At 45.5% G+C, this 26063-nt stretch overlaps 1 protein-coding gene and 1 long non-coding RNA gene across 11 annotated transcripts in view; one reads left to right on the top strand and one right to left on the bottom strand.

The window, feature by feature from the left end:
* Positions 1-26063, top strand: part of ZYX (zyxin) — a 29412-nt gene extending 3349 nt beyond the window's left edge. For 3 of the 10 annotated variants that reach the window (XM_064644706.1, XM_064644708.1, XM_064644703.1), the window contains 9 exons: positions 17077-17337; positions 20953-21152; positions 22143-22235; positions 22531-23037; positions 23354-23495; positions 23580-23749; positions 23907-24085; positions 24314-24434; positions 24857-26063. In XM_064644706.1, the coding sequence (XP_064500776.1) occupies positions 17088-17337; positions 20953-21152; positions 22143-22235; positions 22531-23037; positions 23354-23495; positions 23580-23749; positions 23907-24085; positions 24314-24434; positions 24857-24967 (1773 nt within the window). In that variant the 5' untranslated portion in view covers positions 17077-17087 and the 3' untranslated portion in view covers positions 24968-26063. Of the gene's footprint in view, positions 1-13082; positions 13298-13626; positions 13755-13806; positions 13944-16181; positions 16294-16475; positions 16612-17076; positions 17338-20952; positions 21153-22142; positions 22236-22530; positions 23038-23353; positions 23496-23579; positions 23750-23906; positions 24086-24313; positions 24435-24856 lie in introns of those variants that run through there. The other 7 variants (XM_064644699.1, XM_064644704.1, XM_064644705.1 and 4 more) reach the window with 7 other exon arrangements.
* Positions 11947-13715, bottom strand: LOC135409343 (uncharacterized). The gene is made up of 2 exons (XR_010428144.1): positions 13494-13715; positions 11947-12144 (listed from the first exon to the last, which is right to left on the bottom strand). It is a non-coding gene; the product is annotated as an uncharacterized LOC135409343 (long non-coding RNA).

Here is a 26063-nt window from a genome sequence, read left to right as displayed (position 1 = left end):
ACAGTAGGTTCTATGCAATAGGGAGCTCATCATCAGTGAATAGTTTCTAGGTTTTAACAAGCCAATAACTAACTTTCTAAAATCAGTTAAAATATGTTTATCATACAGTAGCATAAGAAAAGTATCTATTTTACATTCTGAATCAGTACATGGTTTCATGAGAATTATCACCTAGGAAGGAAGTGACAGGACTGCATCTCTGAACAAGGGACTGAAACAGAGCATAAGTCTAACTGTCCCCCACAGTTTGTCCTTGCTTTTCCTTAGCAACAGTATTCCCACTGGTGCTGCAAGAAACTGGAGGTAAATGACAGAAAATAAATGGTTTTGTTTTCTTTGAAATACACTTTGACAGGCACTAAGTATTTTCTCTAAGCATTGTGGGTACTTTCCTGAACAATGAGGCTGTAATTTCATGTAGGAAATTGTGTACAAAATACCTTTGATAAGTGCTGATTTAAATGCTGGTCTGAAAGATCTTTGAAAATAAACATTTTCATACAGGGTTGGAAGAGAGATATTTAAATGTCTAGAGAGACACTTGATCCTTAACATAGCTGGGTATCTCAAAGGAAGGAGCAGTAGAAAACAGCCACTTGCAACCTCCTAAATTGTTTGTATGATGGATGAAATTATGTGCCTCTCTGTTTATTGTAGAGCTGTAGACCTCCCTTTCCACAGCCCCTGTTGTGAGAGGCATGCTGGGCAAAAGAGAAGGAAGGTTTGACCTCTTGTGGGGCTGTGGGTCACTGCCTTTAGGAACTTCTGTTTGCAGAGCAGAGCTTCAGTGCTGCCCAAACTAGGTCAAGGATGCTGGTGGAGGAAGTGCAACATAAAGCTCCCTTGACCTTTTTCTTCCTCCATTCCTGCACCTTTGTCCTGAATGCAAGAGAGAAATTGAGATGCCATAATCAACTCAATAAGCATGTGCTCCTAGGCAAGGGCCACCTATTTCTGGAATTGTGTGCCAAGGTGAGTTGGGAACAGACAAGCATCCGTGCCTCCAATGGTCTCTTCCCGCCCCCTGGCATTCAGACCGAGTGGTCACTGTAAGTCTGAGCAGGAATGAGTGAGGAGGAAAACGTAATTCCAGCAAAGCTAAAGATAGTGACCTTGTGCCTGGTAGAGGGGCTGGTAACAGCAGAGAGTAACGCAGTTTTAGATTAAGTATGGTTTTTAACAACTTTTTCTAAACCCACTCTGAGGCCTCTGTCATAAACCTGGAGACTGGCTTATGCTGTAAATTGTTAACTTCTTGTTTGTGTTTTAAGAGACAGCTGTTCAGCAGTGTTTATCTTTTCTATAAGCCATTGATGAATACATTAAACCTATTTTACCAAGTGTTCCCTATATCTCTATATAAATATAAAGATCTTATAAATTATAAATACCGGAACAGCATCTTCCTAAGAAACACTGCTTATAAAATACAGAGCTGTTGTCACTGTCATACTTGCTGAGTAAATTTATTCTTTTCATCAATTAATTATCAGGGATGCAGATTATATCACAGTAGGTAATGTGCCCCTGTCATCTCCCTTAGCTACCACTTAAACAAGTTAAAATGAAAAAAATACCAATATAAATCTTGCCAACTAATGCTCCACTTCCAAGTAAACATCACCAACCACGAAATATGTCTTCCTTCTGTCTACTCCTGTCCCCAGAGGTGACATTGGGAACCATGTCTATCTTCCCATGAAAAGGCTCTGAAAAATGAATGTTCGCCGCCTTCTGCTTCTCTGATGCTGTTTAAAATCCTTATGTAATATCGTGTGACCAACTACTATCCCAGAGAGACATGGAGAAACTTCCTACATGCTTCTTGCAAGATGTGTCTTCAGCTGTGGAAAATATACAGAGGCCTATGAAGTTCATGAGTAGGAGATGTTTACAAAAATAGTATCTATATCAGATCTATAGAGGCAGAAGTCATCCTCCGGGGACTGTAGCTCCAATATGCTTCTCTTCTGGCCTCCTTCCACTGGCAGTTTGGATTCCCCAGCAAAAGCTACTTCTGGCAGAGAACTCAGTAATTGCTTCATAGAAGTAATGGATAGATGCCATAAGAGTTAATTCTACATCAAGCTGTATTAGCTACTGATAGGATTTTCATGTGGACCAAAAAGGAAATGAGATAGCAAAATGACTCATATAGTTGTTCTTGTTCAGAGCTCCTTTGGTGCAGGAGACAAACAGAAAGGCTTTTTATGAGGTTTAAAGAATGAAAAAAGCAGTGTCAATGTAGTTCAGATCCTGAAAGTGGTGCAACTTACCTGACATAAGTGAAAGGCTGGGTCCTTTCAAGCTGGGAAAATATTTGAGGCTGTGTGAGTCAACTGAAGATTAGAAGGGACAACAGATGGAGAGAGGTAGGATATGTTTGCATTGCATATTGTGATATAAGCTCATGCTTACCTACACTCACATCTGAGCAAACGCGATCTTTTTCCGCCCGCACCCACAGCTCATAAATAACTTCTAGGAGAGCACATTAGTTCAGTGCTGAGATAGAACTAATCAATACAAATAATCAATACCTCAATAGTGTATTTATCAAAAAATCCCCCTGGGTATTTTGTCCCATATTGCTGAAGAGAGGTAATAGTGAGTGCCAAAACATTATTTTCCTCTCTCCTTGCATGGTGAGTTCTCGAATTGGCCTGTGCTGCCGAAGCAGAAACACGTGCTTTGTATATCTTGGCATGATCTATTGGAAACTGAACGTTGACAGAGCGCCCCAAATTAAGGACAGTCTTACTCAGAGGAATTCAATACTTTGATGTTAGCCAGATACCTAAAAACATACTAATTTCAATGCAAGTTGAGATTCTTAAAAAATGTATTTCTGAAACAAATTTTAAGAATTTCTGCAGTGGAGAGGTATGTCATCCCCAAACATAAAGTGCAGGCAAACAGTGGGCTAGCTGTAATGTAACAATAGACAGGGCTCACATGCGTACTTTGCTGCAAGATCCCTGTTATGTGACCTCGCTTAATTTGGTGGTATTTTATTAAAATGTAATCAACTTTCTGTATAACACATGGGTTTGACATATTGGTACACAAATAAATGTTCAGTACTCAGTGTTTGCCATTCTTTTCTCATCTTGATACTTGCCTTCCATTAGTTTTTCTTAGGAATTTGTAGCTTCAGAGTTTTTCAGAACTTTGCTGTTTTGTAGGTTTTTAGCAAGTGTAATATTCACTCAGAATCTTCATCCCTGTTTTGATTTTTATCCAGAGTCATGCAGAAGTGTCATGCTCTGTTTTGTATATATTAAGATCTCATTTTCATACAATTCCCATTTCATGACTTTACAGAAAACACAGAAAAGGAATTTACCATCTGGGACTGTGGTGGTGCAGCTTGCTCTGTTAGCATTTTACTGATGCCTTTGTAGCACACTGACCTACTGCATGTGATCATGCATCATCTTCCATTTGAGCATGGAGAACCATTGCTCTCTGGAACTGCAGCTCAGCATCAAAGAATTAGCAAGTCTGCTTCATCTGTCACAAACTTCACCCACTCAGCAACACCGTTCTGGCAAGTGTCTTTCATAAATCTATTCTGCATCCTCATATGTCCTTACCTTGTGTCTAAACCAGCTAAATGCCTGCTACACACAGAATGAGACTGAAGGTATTCCGGGCCGTTCTCTCAAATTCCAGTTTTTTCCACCATGGCCTGGGGCTTTTCCAGCAGCAAGTGAAGTGGGAAGATAAGTGATTTCAGATAAGGCACTCCTTCCCACTCCCTCCCTGCCAGGAAGGGCTCAGCAGATGCTAACAAATGAGGAGGAAAAAAGAAAGGAAATTCCAGGAGTGTTAAAAAAAAGGGAATTTGTTGAACCTCTGGCAGTCACATTGAGAATGTCAAGGTTCCTCACCATCAGGTTGGTAGTGCCAAGAGGGAAGGTCAGAGGAGGTGGCTTTAGAGGGTCAAAAAGGCTACTCGATATGCATTAGAGAAACAGACACCACTCATGACATAAATGTGAGGTGTATATTAGAGTGCAGACATCTTTGATGCAGTCTGAGTCTTATTTTACCTTTTTTAAAACATTTACTTAATTCTCTACTGAATGTCTCATTTCCCAACAGTGAAATATACAGCAGCTACTTCTGCTAAATGTCAGTTGAATCTATACTAGTGGTGTTGCTCAAACTGCATTTTTAAAAATAATCTGCAAGCAGTTAATGTGCTTTTTAAATTCTCAGTGTTATGTAAAAAGGCACAATATTTTTAGCCTTACAAAATATCAGTTGTCATCTCTTCACTTTCTCCCTTTGATATATTGGAGATGGGGGACTAGAAGCTCAGAGAAACTGTGGATACTCACAGTTTTAAAAATACATTGTTGTTTGTTTTTTTTTCCTGCAATGTGCTTCTGGAGTTTTACAGATCTTAATAAAAAGATATAAAAATACCCTAAACCTTAAAAGCAAGTCTGAACAAAGAAAGTACTTCTTATTGTAAAAGCTAGAGATTCTGTCCTCACTGCCAAATTCTTAAGTCTGGAATAGTGACAGTATAATGTATCCTGGAGCAAAATATTAACTTAAACTGTTCGCTCATGCGCTGACAGAATGGCCCTCACATTTTAAAAAATCTCCAGAAATTGCTCTCTAACATAGAGAACACAGCTGTTGTGAGTAGGCTCTGGCAAATCAACATTGACTCAAACTATTTTTGGAATCAAGTCAGGCCTGCTGCTGTTTCTGGAAGATGTGAATACATCTACCTGCTCTGCTCTGCTGTGCTGCAGTCCATAAGGAATATGGTGGGTTCCAGAATGTTTCCCTCTGTGCTTATTTGGAGGTGACCTTTCCATTCCCATCTGTTTACAAGTCTTCTGAGGTCTAATGTCTTTCCCTGCTGACAACCACCTTAATAAGAACATTTGGACCTGGCTTCTTTCTGTATTCTCTACTGGAATTTGAGGAACAGGATCTCAGAAGAGTCTGTCTTGCTGCCTTTTCTTCTTACTGTCTTGCAACACTTGACATCCTGATGGTACCTTCTGAGTACGAGGCATCCCCTATCAGAAGCAGCCCAGCAAAGAAGAGCATCCTGACCTCAAACCTGTTGGGATCATAGCTGATCCTTGAAAGAAATCCACCAATGCAATTCAAGAGGTGGCTACTGGAAAAATAATGTTTATTGTTGCACCACACACTCTGTGGAGATACTATGTATCAATACTGGACTTAAACAAAGGCTGTTAGCTTTTATCTGCTCTCACAGAAGGTTTGCTCTTCAGTTCTTTCTACCTTCCCAAAATTGTTTTTAATCTGCAGTAGATAAGAGAACATTTATCATACTTTCATATTTACTACTTCTTCCTCAGTTTACTGTCAGCTGGGAGAAAGAGTTGAAATTACTGTAGATGAGGAGAGTTCTGGTCTTGTGGTCCCTCAAGTCACATAAATAATTGCTATGTTTAGGAGAGTGGCACCATGTAACTTGAAATTCCATTCCTTGCTTGGAGGTGCAGGGATTTGGAGAATAACAATTTTCGAGTCAAAAGCAAACACAAATGGAGACTCTAGGACTCTGGTATAATCTGGTAAGACAGCAAAGCAGGATGCAGCATCAGTGTAGGCTGAAAGACTAAATGAATTCTGAGTCTAATGAGGGAGTCATTCCAGCCTAAAACCAAGCCAGGGGCCTGAGAATATGCAACATTAAAGAGTAAAAAAGTCTACAATTTAGTGTCCCTCTAATTTTAACTGCAAGCTAAGGTCATTAAGCTGAATTTAGGTTTTTGGCACCAAAAGGCTGATATCTGTCTCTGATGTCTGGCAGTGATAGCATCTGAGGAGTTAGAGACAATGAACAGCATCAACCAGACCAGACCTTCATCCATATTCTTCACAGATGAACTGTACCCTCTACCCTTTCCTGTCCCATTCCTCAAGAAAACTTATTGCAGTATGTAGTCTAGCCCTGTGGAATGCCTCCTTTTGAAATCTAAGAGGGAATGGATACAGATAGTATCCCATAAGTACGTTTAAATGTGGACCTCTATGCAGATTTCCCCTTTTTTGGATCAGGACAAAATGGGAGCAATTTTACTGCATTGGAGAAATGCAGGCTGTTCAGTGTGTCCCAAAGCAAGTGGACTATTGGAACTAAGGCAGCTCCCTCCCTGTCAGGTTATTTCATCTGAGGTTGCACTGCTTGCCTGTACATTGATTGGATGTAATGTGTGGCTCTTGCAATGTCTCAAATCTGCCAAGCTGTTACACTAATCCACGTTATTTTCTAGTTTACTCCAAAAACATTTTCAAACAAATATTCCTTTTTTATCAAATCTCATTTTTGTTTTATATTCTTAAAATAGAAGCTTGATGACCACCTTGGGATGATATAGTTTTGGAAAGCATGGCAATAAACGCCAAATAAACAGGAAATAAAAGGATTATTGGTGGTAAGACCCAGCAGTCCTTTTCATGGCATTGAACACTACATACCAAGGCGTGGGTAAGAAAGCTGTTGGTGGGAGGCCCAGGAAAAGCAACACTGATCTGGAGAAATAGCTTTGTAAATATCCCATTCATTTCTTTTGGCAACTAACACTGTCTCTGAAACCATCAGTTACTCTGCAGAAAATGGTTTTATAGGGCTTTCCTCATAACCTGAGCCTATTTTCATTAGCAACCTGATGAGATTCTGCTGGCTTAGTTTCCAAACATCTTTCACTACCTGCTGCTCCCAGCTTTTAGCCAGCACTGTCACAGGCATTACCTGGGCCTCAAGAATCCCAGGGAAGAAGTATATTTGCATATGAAGCCTGAACACAGATGACCTTCAGGCAGACTGCAACTGGCCAAATGCATATCTAAAGTGGTTTATATGGAAACTGAATGCTCTGGATAAGGTTAAAGGTTCCAAATAACTTCTTTCATAAGCCATGGAAGGAAAGGGGCGGGAAGTTTGCCAAGTACCTCGGAGACATGGTCATCATATTGACTTTCATCAAGGCAACTGAAGAATGCCTTGGAAATGCATCTCCAGAAATGTACATCCAAGCTGAGTTTTTTAATCACAGATTCTTAGAATCATTATGGTGGGAAAAGACCTCTAAGATAATGTTATGTCCTGAGCCTTTGCCCAGGCATCTGCAACTGACAGGCAGGGATGGTTCACAGTTGTGGGAGGAAAAGCACTTTGCATTGGTACAAAGTGGTGGGAGTCAACTGATCCAGAATTTAGGCTATGTCTCTGTCATGCCAGCACACCTCTGGAGAACCCAATGTGCAAATAGTCAATGACTTGGTAATACAAAGTGGAACACTTTTGAGGACCTCTCCTGCATTTTGAACAATAGCTGTGGCTACTTATCTCTCAGTGTCACTTAGACTAGCTACAAAAGCTGGCAATGGTGGCCTATAATTGCTACTACCCTATCTTGAACAGTCAGTGCTTGATCACTTTGCTGCATACAGAATGAACTTAGCACAGATCTTCAGTAAGACCTGTCACACCCTTATATTTTCAACCTACTGAAAATCATACTCTGCTTGAAAACCAGCTCTCTCCTGTATATTGTCACTTGTCACAGACTCCTAGCTGCCACTGAAAGGACAGTGGCTCCACTGCAAGTCCCTGCTAATTATCTTGACAATCCCATGAAACAAAGATTTTTGTCTGGTCTGTAGTTATCCTTTTATTCATACTGTCAGTAAATTAACTAGCAGAGGTACTAGTAGCCACAGGTACTAAGCCTGGGAACTGCAGGAAACTTCATATAGCCCCACACCTTTTGCTTTTGGAAAGCAAGGAAAGCTGTACTCAAATGGTGGTTTACTGTGCAGCTTGTGAGTAACATTTGGCCTGGGGTTTTTTCTTTTTAATTTTTCCCTTTTTTTTTTTTTTTTTTTTGCAAGCAGACTGTTGGATCATACGCCTGTATTGTCTATTTGGTTGGTTTGTTGCTTTGCTCCAGGTCTTGGTTCCATGATCATCTATACTGTGTACATACTAGGTTTTGCCAGGACTCTAATCTGGAGTTAACCAATTATTTGGTTTTATGAGAGGGTAGTTTGCTTCAGGATCCACACCCTATAGATAATGCAGGTGTGGACTATACCAGGCTTCATTCTTACTGACCAGAGCAATCTGCTTGTGCATGCCTAATGTACTCACAGGTCCAGCATGCCCTGACATATGCATGGCACCTCTTCGTAGGCACCACAGAATTAGCAGTCTCCAAAGCCTGTCTCTGCTTATCTGGCTATCCCAGTTCTTCTGCAGGAAAATAATAGCACTGGGATAGAAAGGGGCCATCTGTGGACTGGACTGATTAGGATCCTGTCCCAGGTTAATGTTACTGAGACTGTAGCTTGGCATCTCTGTCCCTCCAGTACCAAGCAGCTGCACCAGATCCTTCCCTGGGAAGCCACTACACAACTTCTGTTGTATGACATAGGAGGACACTCAGTATGATATCAAGAGAGTTGAGAACCTGCTTTTGCCTCTCAGCTTTGTCACAGGGAGGATGCAGGGAAAGAACCCTTTTCCCAGGATGTGGCACCCTCCCCCCGACACATATACTGGAATTATTTCTGGGACTTTTTTTCAAAATCCCCTAGGATGCAACACAGTGAGCACCCAGGAGTACCTGTGTCTATTGATTACACTCATTTGTAGGAAGGAGCATGGCCTGTTTGTGCCATGCTTACAAGACTAACATAATGGAGTGAAGAAAGGAGACTTCTGCACGAGAGCATGGCACTCGGGTGGAAAGAGGCTTGCACTACACACAGGAACTCTTAAATTAGCAGGCTGACAGATGTGTTTCTTTGATAGTCACTTCTGACAAGCAGTAATATTTGCCATAGAACATCCAAATATGTCACCGCTTGTCTTGCTGGTGGCAATGGGTGGGGCACACAGTTGAGGAAATGGTAAGGGTGCCTTGGAATGTGGAAATGGCAGCTTTCCGAGCAGAATGGGCTCTGGCGGCCGTCTATACTCAACCACTCACATGGGCATGCCCCAGGAGCTATCGTAGTTTTCCAGAGTTGCAGAACAGGTCGTACAGCACCTGAGGGAAGAGATATCCACTGGGACAGCCTGCTTGCATCCCTCATTCCTCAGGCACAGAGCCCAGCAGCAGTGAGCAGTAGGTGTGGGAGTGCCGTGTCAGTGAGCAAGCCTGTGAGTGCCTGTCAGTGAGCAAGCCCCAGGAGCCATGGAATTGCAGGCCTGCTGCCATGCTGAGAAGCAGATAGAGGCAGTAGCTTGGCAGGAAATTTTGGTGGAAGGAGATAAGGAAACAGCAGTGGCGATTCATCTGGGAGCTGCACCTCCTGCTCAGGAGGCCCTACTATGGCTCTGTCTAGGAAAGATCTGCCAGCCTTGCTGGAAATGGAGCTTCTTCCCTGGACAGACACCACCCAGTCCCCCATTCTCCTGGGTGCCTGGCTGCCATGACCAGTCATGTCCTGGCATGACCAAGGTCATACCACAGAGATCCTCTGCTCTCTCTTATTTGTATGTGTCTGATTTGCCTCATTAAAAAAGCATTTCACAGGTTTGGATTTTTTTCTATTTACAGCTTTTGGCCTATTCTAGTTTTTTAGTCAGGGTAATCTAATTGTATGTGTGTGGGCGGAGTGGCCTTTTAAAGTATGTACATATGTGCATGTGTACCATGCAATACCTTCACAGTGGGATTTGAGGGCCTTCAGTTGCAGAGATCACAGAGGCTCTCTGTAGCTACTAAACAGCTCCCCTTCTTGGGGAGGGACACTTCTGATGTGTGCTTTGAAGAGAATGAGCAAGGACACACTAGATATATGTCCTGGGCTGGTCATTCAGGGACTTCACAATTCGTGACCTTTGCAAATAGCATTCCTGACTGTGTGCCAATTTCACAGATGCAGGAAGATGACTAGGCTCATAAGGACTGCTGTCTCTTAAGGCTCTGCTGTCCCCAGCACAGCTCTCTGTGTTTGGCACACAGCTGTCAACACACATCCCGCAAGGGGACTAAGGCACTCCAACTTGAGCAGCACTCCTGCTGTTTGGTCAGGAGAAAGGCAGCTCTGCACACGTCATGGCCTCCATGAAGGGTGTGAGCAGCAGCCGTGGCAGGTGACAATCTGTGCCAGATGTAGTCTTTCACACGGAGAACGCACTTGAGGGTGGGAGCAAGGAGCATGCCAGGAGAGGGACGTGCTGTGGGAGCACAACAGATCCTAGGAGACCTCTTAGCAAGGTGCATTACATAGAATCATGGAATTGTTCAGGTTTGAAAAGAACTCGAAGTTCATTGAATCCAACTGAAACATCTGTTGGTCCATATGGATGCAGGCAATTTGCGGCAGGTGGTTCTGCCCTGGACAGTGCAGGCCTAACCTCATCTGTACCTCTCAGCCTGGGGACCAAAGCAGATCCATTACATATTCCTAACTCTTCCAGTAGGCTCAGACATAGCATTTAATACAGCACAGGGAAAGCTTATTAAGTGGTAACTTAGCAATAATCAGTAAAATGTGGTTAGATTAAACAGAAGTTATGTGACTAAAGCATCAGAGATTTGACACAGATATAAGTCAGAACTTTTCACTGCTTAGGAAAAACATGGACTCCTGTATGGCATCACTAATTGTTAACTAACTCACGCTGAGAAAAAATGGCACTAATTGATCTGTTGATATGAATAGAAATTATACAGATACAGACATTTTGCGTTATTAATAACTAAAGCACCCTGTCCAGATTCCAGATTGCTTTCTTCTGACATTAAACATATATTTAACACAAAGATTCCCACCTGCAGCTACCTGAACCCTACCTGGCTATCAGAACTGATTTTCTGCCCAACTAGTTTAATTCCCTGATAGTGTTCTGGCAAATAATCCTTCCTTTTGCATTCAAGGACTTATTTTTTCTTCTCTTACATCTATTTTTATTTTCATTTTATAGGCATCACTGCTAGCATACTCCTCATCCCAGTGCAGTATATGAATTTGCCACATCACTTCTGTGTGGCATTATTTTTTATTTACCCTTTGCATTACATGACTGAATTACCAGTGAAGATTCTTTATACCTGTCTCCATTGAAACTTAGTCTCTCTGAGGTGAGTGCCTTGAACTCTAAGCATTTCTAAGCTTTGATGTGATAGCCAGTACTGGGGCTTGCATCCTGTCATTTGCCTCAAAGAAGCACCCAGCTAGAACTTTGTCTTCGAAATGCCTCCAAAACCTGCTTTGTAGTGGGCTGTCACTTCACCCATTGTGTATAGTAGCATTCGCATCACAATATAATCCAAATATTAGATCGCTTTTAGTCATGGTATGGGACAGACAAAGTGATTTATGCAGAGGGCTGCTGCTAATTCCAGAAATAACAAGGTCTGGCACAAGCTAAGTATACCTGCTAATCCATGACTGTACCCAGACAGCTAAATGCCTCTTCAGGACTAATATTTTCCTTCAACTAATGAGAGTGACTACAACTGTGTACATCTTAGGGCTCTAATTTTAATTTGCAGTGGGAAAATGTCTACTCTTTCAAGCAAATAATTCCATGAAGGAAGGTTGCTAGCACAAGGAGATTCTAATTCTCCTCCTGGAGCAGTCAGAACTAACATAGGGAAGTCATCTTCATTTCTGATTACAAAACACAAACTTTAAGTCTACTATATGGCAAGCATGAAATCAGATTAGCTTCCCCCTGTGTACTGATATATTCTGATTTGAGAAGTCTACCTTTCACATGTGCAACCTGCAAAACACCTCTGTTTCGTATGTGTTTCTTCATAGTGAGCAATTAATACAAAATGCCTAAGACAATCTGCTTTTCTTATTCCCACTTTGCTTTATCTGCCTTCATGAACTTTTAACATCACCGCATGGGTGAGACAATCAAACATGCAAGCATCTGGTTTTATGGGGATGTGACCAGAAAATATGAGAGCACAGATCTTTTTTTCGTATTCACTCAGCACTTTTTTAATCTCAGTCTGAGACATTCTTTGTTTCCTCTGGAGTCAAGGCTAGCCCAGGGAACAGCAGCAGAGTTCTCTGACGTCAGGCTGATCGTGTAAAGGGTGCTGTGATGTTCCAGAATTTGGTTAGCAATTCCGCAATGAAATGTTTTTAGCTGTGCACTGACATCTTTACCTGAACGAGAGGGAAAAGGACTCACTGCACTAGAAAAGTGACAGTCTTAGAAGACCCAGCACAGAGATACTTTCCTTATCCTATATAATTACCTTGTGCATTAATCATAGGAGGTAACAGAGCTGATGCCATGCCTAGAAAAGCAGCAGTAACTCCAGGGTTATTTAGAACCCACAGAAGAGCTATATATGCCTAAGTTTAGAGCTATATATCAATGGTTGCAGCTATGTGAGGAGTGATATGCTCAGCATTGTTATGGGTGGCATTTTCATATGGTATGTAACACTGAAAAACCTCAGAGAGCCAAATTTTTCCAACTGTATCATCTGGTTAAATAAAAAGATATAACTTCTTTGTACAAGCCTTATGTGTAAAATTAAAGACTTGTTTACACTGGATTTAAGCCTTGGATGAATCTCTTTGCCTAGCTCTCTAGTGTGAGCATTTTGCAATAGTGCAGACTGGGAGTCTCACTGGTGTGGTTTGTGGCTTACTCACCCACCTGCAAGTAAACTACCAGTACTGAAAGATACCTGTGTTGATAGGTAAGTTGTAGGAGCAGAAAAACCACAAATCCCTTGAGCATTACCAAATACAGTAATTCTCCAGGGCATTTGCAACAGTAGGGCTATTAACCCCAATATTAAGACCAAATTCCAAAGTCCAAGTACAATGATTTCTCCCAGCACAGGAATTCTGTCTTTATTGGTGCTCCTCCTTCCTGAGAGGCTTTGAAGCAAGAAGCAGCAAAAGCTGGGGTTAAAAATTACATGTTCTGTTCCGCTGGGTCAGGTTGTCCCCGTTCTAGAGCAGGGCTGGAACCACAGCCAGCACTGGGATAAAAATAAAACCGATGTGCAGCACTGGCAATGCAACAAAGCAATTCCTGTGGATAGTATTTGATATAAACCAGCTTATAGCGTTTGCCTTGCAGCCAGTGTAAGGAGAACAAGTCGCTTTTCTGCACGGTGGAGTCATCTGATGTTTGCTTTAATTTCTGGCAGAATGAGGGAGCGTGAGTCAGATGCTCTCACAGCTGGCTTGGGCGAGGAAGAGGCCAGCAGGGACCCTGACTCACCAGAGCCGCCGCATTTCTTCCGAAAATCCAGCTCAGCGACTGGAAGTGAAATCACGGGCTGGGGGCAGCTCCAAGGTTAGGGAAAGCGGGAGGAGCAGGGCTCTATGCGGGGGGCAGTCAGCGAGCCCAGCCCAGGGTCGGTGCCGAGGGTACCGGTGAGAAACCCCGACAGACACGTCTCGCTCGCGTTCTCGGGCAGGCAGAGAACAGCCCCCTCCCCAGCCGGCACAGCCCAGGGGCGCTGTCCCGGCAAGCCCCGTCCCCCCGTTACCTCATTGCCACATTCCCCAGCGAGTGAGCTCAGCTGTGTGCGCAGCCTCGCGCCTTTTATGGTCAAACAACTTTGCCTGGGCGAGGCTTTTTTCGCGAGTTGGGAGGAAGCGCCGGGGCTCAGCCTTTCCCCCGCCTCTCGGTGCTGTTGCCTCTCCTGGCGGGCGGGCCGGGGCAGCCGAGGAGCCCGGCCCCAGCCCCAGCCCCAGCGCCAGCCCCGAAAGCCCCAGCCCCGGGGGTGGCATTTCCCGCTCCCCCAGAGGTGAGTCTCTTCGCTTGGCTTAGCGACAAAGCTTTTGTTCTTTGCCCTGGGGCTGGCGCGGGGCGTGGAGGTGTGTGCGGGTTTCCTGCCGCTCCCGCCCTCGGACAAGAGACCTTCGCTCTCGGTGGGGCTGATTTACGGTCGTGAGGGCGTTTGCCCCTCCGCAGATAGAAGGCTCGCGTGTGTGAGGTGAGTTTTCTTCTCTCTCAGTGCAATGGAGGCGGCTCAGCGCTCCCGCACAGCCCCGGGAGCGGGGGAGAGGGAGGGGGTGCTGCCGGGCTTTACTCGGGACAAGCTCTCTTTTGTGTGCGCATGGATGAGCGAGACACCTCGGGAGCCTTTTTCCAGATGTGTTTGAGAGAGGAATCTGGGGCGCTTTGTGTATGAAATTTACTTAATTTAGGACTTTCTATCTCTCTGGGAGTGCCATGAGAAAGCGAAGACTCAAGTGCTTGCAAAGTCGTAGAACTTTCTAACGTTTTAAATATGTTTGCATAGCTTTTTGGAGTTTTTCCTCTCTTTTTTTTCCTCCCTTGCAGAGGGAGGAGGCAAGCCCAGCATCTGTGAGAGAAGTTTGTAACTCCGAATATCCCCCTCCCCCAGCCCGGTTGCTTTAAGGCTCTACCTTGCAGCTTGCATAGCTGACTGACTTTTCTCTCTTTGAAGCTTTGTAGCTTTGGGGCAGGCTCGGAGAACTTTCTGTATGAAAATAAGCATAACTCCTAAATCCGTTGAATCTATTCTTAATACTCTTTTTTTCTTCTTTTTTCTGTAGTTCTCCTTCTGACTCCCCTCAATTGGGAGGAAGTTGGGAAATAGGGGAAGTGCAGATGCGGTGTATGAAACCACGATGCTGGGCTGGCTTTTACAGGGGCTCCCAGCGTGGCTGGAGCCAAACTGCTTTTACCAACAGAGGTGAAAAATGGCTCTCAGGTCTCTGCTTCCTCAAATTCCTCCTGCTTTCACTACCGCAGGAAAGGAGCAGAGCTTTTGAAAGTGGTATCACGGGATCAAATAACTGAAAGCTCTCTGGATGCATAAGAAGTGGCAGACCCACTACGGGACCTCCTGGGAGATGTCACTTGGTTTTGTCCTCCTACTTTTCCTTGCTGTCAGAGAGAAACAGTGTATGAGGCAACTAGGTATCCAGACTGTGTCCTTTGAGGGCATCTTTCTTCTGAGCTCCACTTGAGTCATCTTAAATACTGTTACAGGAGGTAGAAAAATCTCTCCCCTTGGGGAAAATGTGAGGATGAGAAGGATTTGAGATTAGGTCTCTTGGCATCACATTCCCTCTTCCATAGCTTTCACAATCTGCGCCACAGGACTTGCATGAGCTGTGTGTTTCTGCAAAGGCTTAGATGGCATTGGCAGCGCCCCAGGGTTGGGAGGGTGGCTCTGCAAGGCCAGCCTTTCTCAGGCGGTTTGGTCTGTGTGGGGGTGGACTGATAAACAGAAATAAGGATGAGCAGGGGCAGCTGCTGGATGGAGACAGCCCTGAGCAGAAAAGGGCCTTAAGTGCAACATAGCATATCGGGAAGTGGGCTTCTTTGGGTTAAGGGAGATAGCATCTGCTGGTAGCAAAGCCAGTGGATTTTTGTGAAGCAGCCAATGTCCCAAGACTGTATGTTGACCAGCTCCAGTATGGATCATGGTTAGAAGTGACATTGTCACTGTAGTGTTCTGCTCATAATGCTGTCAAATCTGGTAGGACTACTGTTCCACCATGCGGCTCACTACACCATAGTGAAATAGTCGAGCATGAGGTAGAAGTCTCTAAAGAAAAGCTGGAGGTCTTTTTAATAGCTTCTGTAGCTTGGCTGGAAGCTGTAGAATGGAGAGAGTTGGTCAGTCCCTTCTGACTTGCAAGTTTGCTTGACCCCTACAAGTCTGAGGGATTGAGGACAGACCTTGCTAATTACTCTTCAGCCTTGGCCCTTTCCTCATGCTGGATCAAGTGGGAGATGCTCAGCACAGCTTTTTGGCTAGTGCTTACTGTTTCAGCCTCTTTCTCCCTTTGAAAAGCCCAGAAGAGTTTGTCCAAGCATATGCAACTCATCAGCCCTTCACAAAGGGAAGGAAAAGTGCCTCAGCATGGACGTTGTGTTTGTGTTGTCACATGCTTGTGACCTGGAGAAGTTGTGACAGGTTACTATATCGTGCCACACTGCACTGAGTCGTGGGAGCGCTTAGAATGGGGCACGAAGGTCTTATCAGCAGCCAGGGGTAATCGGGGGTGGGCGGATATTTGTGGCACCAGGGCTGTCTGTCCCAGCAGCTGTTATTGTCCGTGAGAGAAGCCGGCAGTGTGGAGGGGCACTGATTTGGACATGCCAACGTGAAATGCTGGCACGGAGCCCCTGTGCTGACGGCAGCCCTATTGTGCTGGGGTGTTAGGAGGGCTATAGACATGCCAGGCTTTACAACAAAGCGTCTGGCTCCATGGAGGCTTCTCGCACGAGTGAGGTTGTTGGCCTGGGGGAATCCTGGAGATGCGCCTCTTCTCAGGAGACCTGGGGTTCCCCCAGCAGCCGGCTCGGTACGGGTATCCTCCGGCTGCTCGAGCCGAGGGAGAGGGGCAGGTTCACAAGCCCCCAGGACGCCTGGCCGAGGGGAGCCCCGGCTGCGGGGTGCTACCCGCGCCCCTGGCAGCCCAAAGGGGAGGGCGGGGGGCGGTGGCGCCGAGGCGGCATCCGGGGAGCGCTTCCTGGCGGGGGCGGAGCGGGCGGCGGAGCCGCGGCCAGCCCGGCCGTGGGCAGGGAGCAGGGATAGCGGGGGTTCTGCCTGGGGGTGTGACACCGAGGAGAGCCTCACCTGCCCCGTCGTTCTGCCTCTGCCGGCATGGAGGGGCCTGGAGGTAAAGGGTGGGGGGTGCCGGGGCTTGGAGTGGGGGCTGGGGGAGCGTTGCTGGGACTGTCACAGGCTGAGGTCGAGGGGAGCTGTCTGGCGTTATTGGGTAAAGGGGAAGAGGAAATGCTGACTCCAGTTCTGGGGGCACCCCTTGGGGTGCGGGGGATCACCCTCCTGGTCACCATGATCCCCTTCGGCGTGTGAGGCTCTGGTGCAGCAGAGATCTGTGTTTCTCTGTGTCCAGAACCCCTTTGTGGTTAATGCCATCCTGAGTTGAAGTGGTGAAGTATGATGGCTCATTCAAGCTGTCTGCAGTTTCTGTTCCTCCTTTTTCCTCTGCTTAGGCACCTCACCCTCTGGCCTGACTTAAATTCCTGTATCCCTCTGTTTCACATTCACATCCTCTCTATTAAGTTCCACTCTGGCTCAAGGATGACTTCATGTAGGTTTCCTCCGTCTTCTCTCCTGCCAGGTGCTGAGAAGATGGCTTCCCCAGGTGCCCCAGGGACCCGCATGACGTCCACAGTCAGCATCAACATTTCTACGCCCTCCTTCTACAATCCACAGAAGAAATTTGCACCCGTGGTTGCCCCTAAACCCAAGGTGAACCCCTTCAAGTCTGGGGGAGCATCAGAGTCATCGCTGCCACCGCCTCCTGGACCTGGTGCCCAGCGTGCTCAGATAGGGAAGGTGGGGGAGGTTCCATCAGCATCCATGTCCCTGCTGGCAGAAGGTAGGTGAGGGTTGGCATGGCAGATGTGAATATGCATTTCTAAATTCTCAAGGTGTGAGATCTGTGACTGGGCTAAACATGACAACAGGGGCATAAGTGCTATAAATGATGGATATTCTTGCTGTAGAGGCTGGCAGATTCCAGTCTCAGATATCGAGAATGAGATAAATGGATTAGAAAGGCTTCTCAAAGTATGTAGTATCTTCATTAGGAAAGGAGTCCTTCCCCTTCATTAGGGAAGGCAGTCCTGCATTGCACTAATGCTGGAGGAACGCAATGGATTTTTTGCAGTATTCCCTGGGTGCATAGTTGTGTAATTGCAGTCAGTTTCTGGCCAGCATATCTGAGAGCAAGTATGTCGCAGAGAAGTTGACCCTGATAGTGATGAATCATGCTGTTGTCCTTCTTCATGATTGGTTCCAGCTCAAGTTGGTTATCTCTGACTGTGGAGATCCTTCTTGTGGACCCTACAATTGCCATCTTTCCTTCTGGAGAAGAGGAGGGAGAAATATTTGCCTGAAAAAATGATGGCAGTGATCATAAACAGGAAGTGAGACTTAGAGTTTGTATGTCTTGTACAGTTTTGTACTTTTCCTAGTGGTTTGGGTTGGGTGTGTTTTCCTGTGTAGAGTGACTTCTTGATTCACTGTGGTTTTCTTTTTTCTTTCTTTTTTTATGTGTTTTTTTTATTTCCTGTGATGGTGGCATGTTGGGGTTTTTTTGTGTGTCATGTTTTGTTGCTTGTTTGGTTTTGTGTCCTCTAAGAAGCACGGTTGTGTGGTTCTGTAGTTGGAACTAATCAGCATAGGGCCATCAGAAATTTCCTTGAGGACCCCTTGCTAATGCTTGATGCTGCACGTTACCCCAAGGTTCTACCAAGTCAAGGGTGCATCTCAGTCAGGACACACATGTTCAGATAATACTGGTTTAAATTTCTTTCCCTGTTTAGCATAGACTGTGCAACACTAATATTTTTTAGGTTAGCATGCTAAGTTAGTGGGCAGCTGACCTGATGGTAGGAAGGCTGTTCCTGTGCTTAGAGGAGAGAAATTAAGCCATTTTTTTCCATGTCTCAAGTCACAAGGGCATGCCAGTGCTTTTGTCTCCTAGAATTGTACCAGCTAACTCTGGTGATCTATTTCTTGTATGTTGTTGGCTGGAATCTTGTATCTGTGGAAACCAAGGTCCCATCTTAGGCTTTGTGGTCTTCTGCTATAGTTGTGTGGATTAGGGATGTGTCTGTCAGAAGGTCTCAAACTGACACAAATACATTACATGAAGTACTAGACAGATTGATGTTAAATTTTTCAGTGTACAGTGTGAGTGGAACACGGGGTGTTGTTTGCTCTGCTTCTCTGTTCCTTAAAATGTGTATTGTGAATGAACTAGACAGAAAGATTAGCTAAAGAACCATTTGTCACAGACTGCTGTGTCATCATCATTTGAGAGCTGCCAGCAAGACATCTGAAGTACAGATGAACCACCAAAACTCAGTCATGAGAGAAATGCATCTGATTTGATCCTTTTCTGCCTTTCTCATACACTCCCCAAACAAAATGTAGTATAATATAAAGCCATAGCAATTGGTCTCTTTGTCTTAAACGACAAGAGGGCTAAATTAGTATTGCTGTAGGAATGTTATATTTAGTATTGATTATTCTATAAAACTGGTATAACAACTTTATGGGCAGCTTCTTTTTTTCCATAAATAATTAATAAAACGGGCTTTTAGTGTATCTGAAACAATGTGACAACAGATCAGGGCTTTGTTTCTGTAATATTCTTCGATTTCAATAAAACAAAAGGTAAGCATGTACAAACTGCACCCCAAACTGTAATTTCAAAGAAAAATTACAAACACAGTATTACTCCCTCCCCCCAATAGAATTTCTGTGGCACAAGAAGGCTTGGAAGAGGTGTTGCATACCAGGGCAGTTTATGCATTCCACAGGCTAATAAGATTTTGGCTTTCATTTTCTGAAAGGGCAGTATCGTCTCCCTTAGCTTACCGATCAGTCCTTATAAAGCTTGTTGACAACAGCTGGATATGAAGATGAAACAATTTGATTACTGCTGTTAGAAGTTGCACTTAGAGTAGCTGGAATGAAAACCTTGGCCTTTTACCCTACTGCTGGTTGGGGATAGCTAGGAAGAGAGGTGGGTGTCCAGAAGAAGGGATGTGGAAGTTACACCTCCTCATCTTTGGTGTTCTTGCTGCATGGTTGATGAGGACAACTTTACCCATACATGGTGAAGGGAAGAGGATTCACATTTCTTTGACTGTGTTGTAGTAGAAAATGTCTGGTTTTGCCTGTTTCGCATCTTTGGCAAATTGGAAACAATGGGGTTTTCTTCTAGGAGACTGAAGTCCTCTGGTGCTTTTTCAGCCTGCTTTAAAAGGTTCTGGAAAATTTCTCATGTACTGGGTGTGAGGACATCTTGGCCTCCAAAAGGAAAGCTGTTTTCATCCCCCAGAAAAACAAAGAAGTTTCAAAGATTCTTCATACGCATAATGGGCAGTTGCTGCAACTTGTTTTTTTCCCCCCACACTTGTTTCCTATATGCTTACTGCCCTGCTGTGAGGTGCCAGCTAATTTTCCTGTAAAAACACAGGTTCTTCAGGATCCTGGGCTGTCCACTGGCACTGTCATAGCTGCTCTGTATCCAGTAACTTGAGCAAGTTACTGGCAAGAAAAGCATATGCTGTGGACCAGCAACTGAGACAAGGATTTGGAAAGGACACAGTGAGATGTCTTTACCAAATACACAATAACTATTCTCAATGACTAATAGCAACAGCTATTGAGGAAAGATTACATGATTGTGAAAAGCTTTGGACAAGGTGGAAACCAGCCTGTGGAGTTCAGTTGTCCTTGGTGGGTGCTAGGATCCCCTGGGTACAGCAGAACTAGTGTGTGCTCACAGCTCAGAGGGCCAGTGGCATCCTGGGCTGCATCAGAAGACCAGCAGGTCAAGGGAGGTGATTCTGCCCCTCAAGTCTACTCTTACGAGACTCCACCTGGAGTGCTGCGTCCAGCTCTGGGGTCCTCAGCCCAAGGAAGACATGAACCTCTTAGAGTGGATTCTGGGGAGGGCCACAAAGATAATCAGAGGGCAGGAGCACCTCTCTGACGAAGACAGGCTAAGAGATCTGGAGTTATTGAGCATGGAGAAGAGAAGACTGGGTAGACCTCATTGCAGCCTTCTAGTACCTGAAGAGGCCTTATAAAAAGGAGGAACTTTTTATACTGGCAGATAGTTACAGAACAAGGAGCAATGTTTTTAAACTGAAACAGGGCAGGTTTAGATTAGATTAGATATTAAGAAGAAATTCTTTACTCAGAGGATGATAAAGCACTGGAACAGGTTGCCCAGAGAAGTTGTGGATGCCCCATCTATGGATGTCCACACTGGATGGGGCTCTGACCAACCTGATCTAGTGAGTGGCATCTCTGCCCATGACAAGGGGGTTGGAAATAGATATTCTTTAAGGTCCCTTCTAACACAAACCATTCTATGACTCTGTGACTCTACTTGTTGCAATACCTTTAAGAACCCTCCTGACTTGGAGTAAGAATGATCCAAACTTTTATTCTCATTCTTTCTTCCCCATAGACTTGCCACTGCCGCCTCCTCCTCCACCCGGAGAGGAGACAAGTTTCTCCTCAAACTGTGCATTTCCACCACCCCCGCCACCCTTTGAAGAACCTTTTCCACCAGCCCCAGAAGAAGCTTTTCCTTCTCCTCCTTCTCCTCCTCCTCCTCCTCCACCAATGTTTGATGAAGGACCTGTGAGCACGGTACCTGCCCCACAGGTGAGTGAGGTTCAAAGGAAGTATGGTTTCTGTGATGGTCTGTCGGTTGTGACAGCTTCTTGCTACTCTCTGACCTCAGCAGCAGGAAGCCCTGAGATCTGGGAAAGCTGAAAATGCTACCACCCCATGGACCAGCATAGGTTAGGGTCAGCTCTCTGGGCTGCAGCTCTGCAGATGAAGGACCTAGGGTTCTCAGTGGACAGTGAGTTGAATGTGAGCCAGCAATGCGTCCTTGTGGCAATAAAGGCCAACTGCACTCTGGGCTGCACTTGTGAGAAAAGGGCAAGGACTGTGATTATTCCTCCCTTCTGTGCTAGTGAGGCTGCATCTTGGAGGACTGCATCCATTGGGTCTTTTTGGTATAACTCCAGTGGAATACTGAAGGAGATGCAATCCAGTAGAAGGTCGTAGCAGTCATTGGGGGTTGGAGTAGAAGAAGCGGCCAAGGGAGGGATCTAACTGCAGTCTGCAATATCTGAAGGAGGGCTGGAGAGAAGACAAGATTCTTCTTACTGGGGCACAGCAAGAGACAATGGACAGAAGTTATGGCAAGAGAAATTCCTCTTGGACAGAAGAAAACCCTGTTCTGCTCCAAGGGTGGCTCAACGCTGGCACAGAGGCCCAGAAAGACTGGGGAACCTGCATCCCTGGGAATGTTCGGGAATCATCTGGACAGGGCCCTGAGCAACTTGGTGTATCTTGGGAGTTAGCTGTGCTGTGAGCAGTGTGTTGAACTATAGACCTCCAGATGTCTTTTTCCACCTAAATCTGTCTGAGAACTTCTTTGGGCTGTGCATTTGCCCACTCTTTGTAGACCTTGGAGACTGTATCCTGTTCATCTTCACCAACTTGTTATCCACTCAAAGCAAGGAGCAAATCTGTACCACAGTCCAAAGTATCAAAATCTGTTATTGTAAGAGGATGCACTCATTTCTCTGGCTGTTCCTGTAACATGCTCTGCTCCCTTTTTCCTCATGGATGGTGGTATAGGTACGTGGCAAGATGAGCAGCATTGATCTTGAGATTGACTCACTGTCTGTAATGTTGGATGACATGGAGAAGAATGACCCCTTCAAATCCCGGGTGAGCTCTCCAGAATGTTGCAGGTGGAAGAAGAGATGACTAGTTTGCTGAACAGAGGTAGTGAGAAAGGTGCTACTGAAGATTAAAATGTCTGGATAAACTATAGCATGGAAGTATTCATGAAGGACCAGAAAGCATAGATTTTGCAACTTGTCAGGACTGCTAAATATGTAACAGTTGGTACTCCTAGCATTCTGGGTCTGGGATAGCTGCAGACTTACTGCTCTGGGTGGCATATTTTCTCTTCCACCTTGCTGATAACTGCCTGTTTTCCTTCTGCTGCTTCCCTTTACAGATAACTCCAGGATCCACAGGTTCTCTGGAGAAACCATTAGCCCCAAAAGCCCATGAGGAAATGCCATTTGCACCCAGAGATACTCCTCATTCCTTTCCTTCCAAGTTCACACCAAAGCCAAGTGGAAGCTCATCTTTCAAGCCCCCTGGAGTTGATTTGAACCCCACTCCAACCCCATGGGCAGCCCCACAGCAACGCAAGGAACCCCAAGCACCAGTCCCTCCACCCCCCTCTCTCCCTTCTGCTCAGCCTACCCCTAAATTCACCCCACCTTCTGTTGCTGGCTCTCCTATGTCTGTGTCCAAATCAGATGCCAGTGTTCCCATGGCTCCCTCAAACTCTACAAGATATCCTACCTCCCTTCAGACTCAGTTCACAGCCCCTTCACCTTCAGGTCCCTCCTCTCGACCACAGCCTCCCAATTTCACCTATGCCCAGCAGAGGGAAAGACCCCAAGTGCAGGTGAAGCCACGTCCAACAGAACAACCTGCTGCTGCAAAGGACATGGTAAGGGAAAGAGCTATGGATGTCTTCGGACAGGCACACTGGGAGTGAAATCAAAGGGTGTGAGGGCGGTTCTGCCACAGAGTAGGGTAGGCTGTTACCCATCTGAAAGAGAGATGTAAATATAGAGATAGTGATGAAGAGGGGATAGGACTTCATGTGAAGGTAGAAAGGAGCAAGCAGAGTGGATAGCAGATTGTTCCCTAAAGAGGGAGAGAGACGACCAGTAAAAGTGAGAGGAGTAGGTCTGTTAGGGACAGGGTGGGAAGGACTCTGTCTATGTGTGTCCTTTGGAATTGAATGTTTCTTCTTCCTGCAGCATAGACCCACAGGTTCCAGTGCGGATCCACCTAGAGGGAATTCCTGTCTGACCATGAAGGAGGTAGAGGAGCTAGAGAAGTTGACTCAGAAACTAATGAAGGATATGGAGCATCCGCCCCCCTCAGAGGCTGCTACTTCTGGTGTGTTCCCTCAGTGGACAGCAGTAGGACTAAGACTGCGGTGAGTTTTTATCTCTCCTAATCCCTTTCTTCTTCCATTGACAGAGCTCTGCGGCTTCTGCCGGAAGCCCCTATCACGAACTCAACCAGCCGTGAGGGCCCTGGACAGCCTCTTCCATGTGGAATGCTTCACCTGCTTCAAATGTGAGAAGCAACTGCAGGGGCAGCAGTTCTACAATGTGGATGAGAAGCCCTTCTGTGAGGACTGCTATGCTGTGAGTCACTGGAATAAAAGCCACTGGAGAGTGCTGAGCTTGCTGTGGTTGCTCTCTCTTGCTTTCCCTTCCTCCTTCTGTCGTGGCTCTCTGTGGCATAGCCTTGCCCAGGTGGTGGATTGGATTAATGTGTCTTACTTGTTTCCTTTGGGCTCAGGGGACCTTGGAAAAGTGCAGTGTCTGCAAACAGACCATAACAGATCGGATGCTGAAGGCTACTGGTAACTCATATCATCCCCAGTGCTTCACCTGCGTGATGTGCCATACCCCTCTTGAGGGGACCTCTTTTATTGTGGACCAGTCCAATCAGCCTCACTGTGTGGATGACTACCATAGGTATGGAGAGAGCACATGCATGTGGGGGTTGGGTTGCCCATGTCATCTGTTGGATGTGAAGTTAAAACTGTCAGCAATGCGCCCTGTAGCAGTTAAGGTCTCTTCCCACCTAAACTTCTTTGTGATTTATTATTCCCTTGTGGCTAATACTATTGAACAGCAGTGAGAAACCTGCCTTGAATGTCACCACAGTGGTCATGGTCTCCTCCGTGTTTTTGTGTGTTGCAGAAAGTATGCTCCACGCTGCTCAGTCTGTAGTGAGCCTATCATGCCAGAGCCTGGGAAGGATGAGACAGTGCGTGTGGTGGCATTGGAGAAGAATTTCCACATGAAATGTTACAAGTGTGAGGTAAGCCTGTTGGCCAACTCCTCCCATCTGTCCCATGCCCATCACCAGCAACTGCGTACCTTTTGTTATCTATCCTGACAAAATACTAAAGTTGTTTTGAATGAATCTGGAGCATTTTTGAAGCAGGTTCAGGAGAAAATTAGACATTTGCAAACCATGGGTCCATGAACAAGGACTATACAGGGTGGCTGTATTCTCCAACACCCCTAATGCAGCAATTGTGTATACCAGGGGAACATGCTGGGCTCACAGAAGTGGCTCACTTTCCCCTCAAAATAGCATCTCCCATTTGCACCATCAGAGAAAGAGCAGTAGGCTGTGAGCCATTATCCTGATACGGTGGGGCATTTCTTATGTCCTTGAAGGCAATCACCTTGCCATGGGCTGTTGTTGAGTTCCCTCCCTCTTCTTTCCCTGTTCAGGACTGTGGGAAGCCCTTGTCCATTGAAGCAGATGAGAATGGGTGCTTTCCACTGGATGGGCATGTGCTGTGTATCAAGTGTCACACCGTTCGTGCAAAAATGGCACGCTGAGGAGCTTGGAGTGGGCATATCCTTGAGACCCCCCTGCACTCATTACTCTTCCCCTCCCTGCCATTGTCCTACCCTTCTGCCTGACAAGGCAGATTGCTACCAATGGAGACTATGCCAGCACAGTTCTTTACTCATGTAGGATTCACTGCTCCTAGACTTCACTCTGCACACCCACCAAGAAAGGACCACTTCTGTTACTGTTTCCTGGCCCCAGTATATTCCAGGCTGGGGTCTATGATCAAGGTGAGTGCACAGTCGCTGTTCCCTCAAGATTCTGGAGGAGAAAGACCAGACCTCCACCACCGCCTGGTGGAAGTAGCAAGAACGACCTGGTGGCAGGTGCTGGGAAGGGCTGAGCATTCTGCAGTTCCGTGGAGCCAAGAATAATTATGGGAGTTTAGAAGGTGGAAGTCTACATCTCAGCACCACTTCTGTCTTCAGTTTTATTTTCTGTCTTGTGGCACGTCATTGTCAGGATGTCTTCCCCTGCTCCCTCCCTGACTCCTAGGTTAGTGTGTGGAGGCAGAACATCAAGGATCTGTTACTGTTGCTGGAAAAAGCTAACCTGCTATAGCTTTCCTGTTTTTAATGGATTTTACTGATTAACTGTCTTGTCGCCTTTTTGTTTTCCTTAGCCAGATTAAACTGGCAATATTTGAATTACTACTCTGTTCCTGAGTTTGAAAACATTTTTTTTGTTTTGTTTTTAAAAAATCCTTTTCCCTTCCCAAAATGAATCATTTCCCAGTGTGGTTTCTGGACAGCCAGGCTGGGCACCAGAGTAGCAAAGCAGTCCAAAGAATGCATGTTTACAAGTAAAGACTGTCATAAGGATGGGCAGCACACGGAGAGGAGACGTCTCTGTGCACGGATGAGGATTCAGCAGACTGAGGAACATTTCCCCATTCCAGTAGGGATTCTGTCACTGCTGTCAGTGAAAGCTGCAGTGTAATTGCAATGTACTGTCTGGCTCTAAGTGTTACTGCACTGAGCCCCATTTCTAGACTAGAAACTCTCAAACTGAACAAACCTTTTGAATAGCAACACTGTCCAACCACTGTTTGCATTCAATAAAATGTGTGTTTTTTTCCATTAA

The sequence above is a fragment of the Pseudopipra pipra genome, chromosome 2 (assembly GCF_036250125.1).
Source record: "Pseudopipra pipra isolate bDixPip1 chromosome 2, bDixPip1.hap1, whole genome shotgun sequence".
NCBI lineage: Eukaryota > Metazoa > Chordata > Aves > Passeriformes > Pipridae > Pseudopipra > Pseudopipra pipra.
Note: the sequence above shows the minus strand (reverse complement) of the source record. Positions and strands in the feature narration are given on the sequence as shown.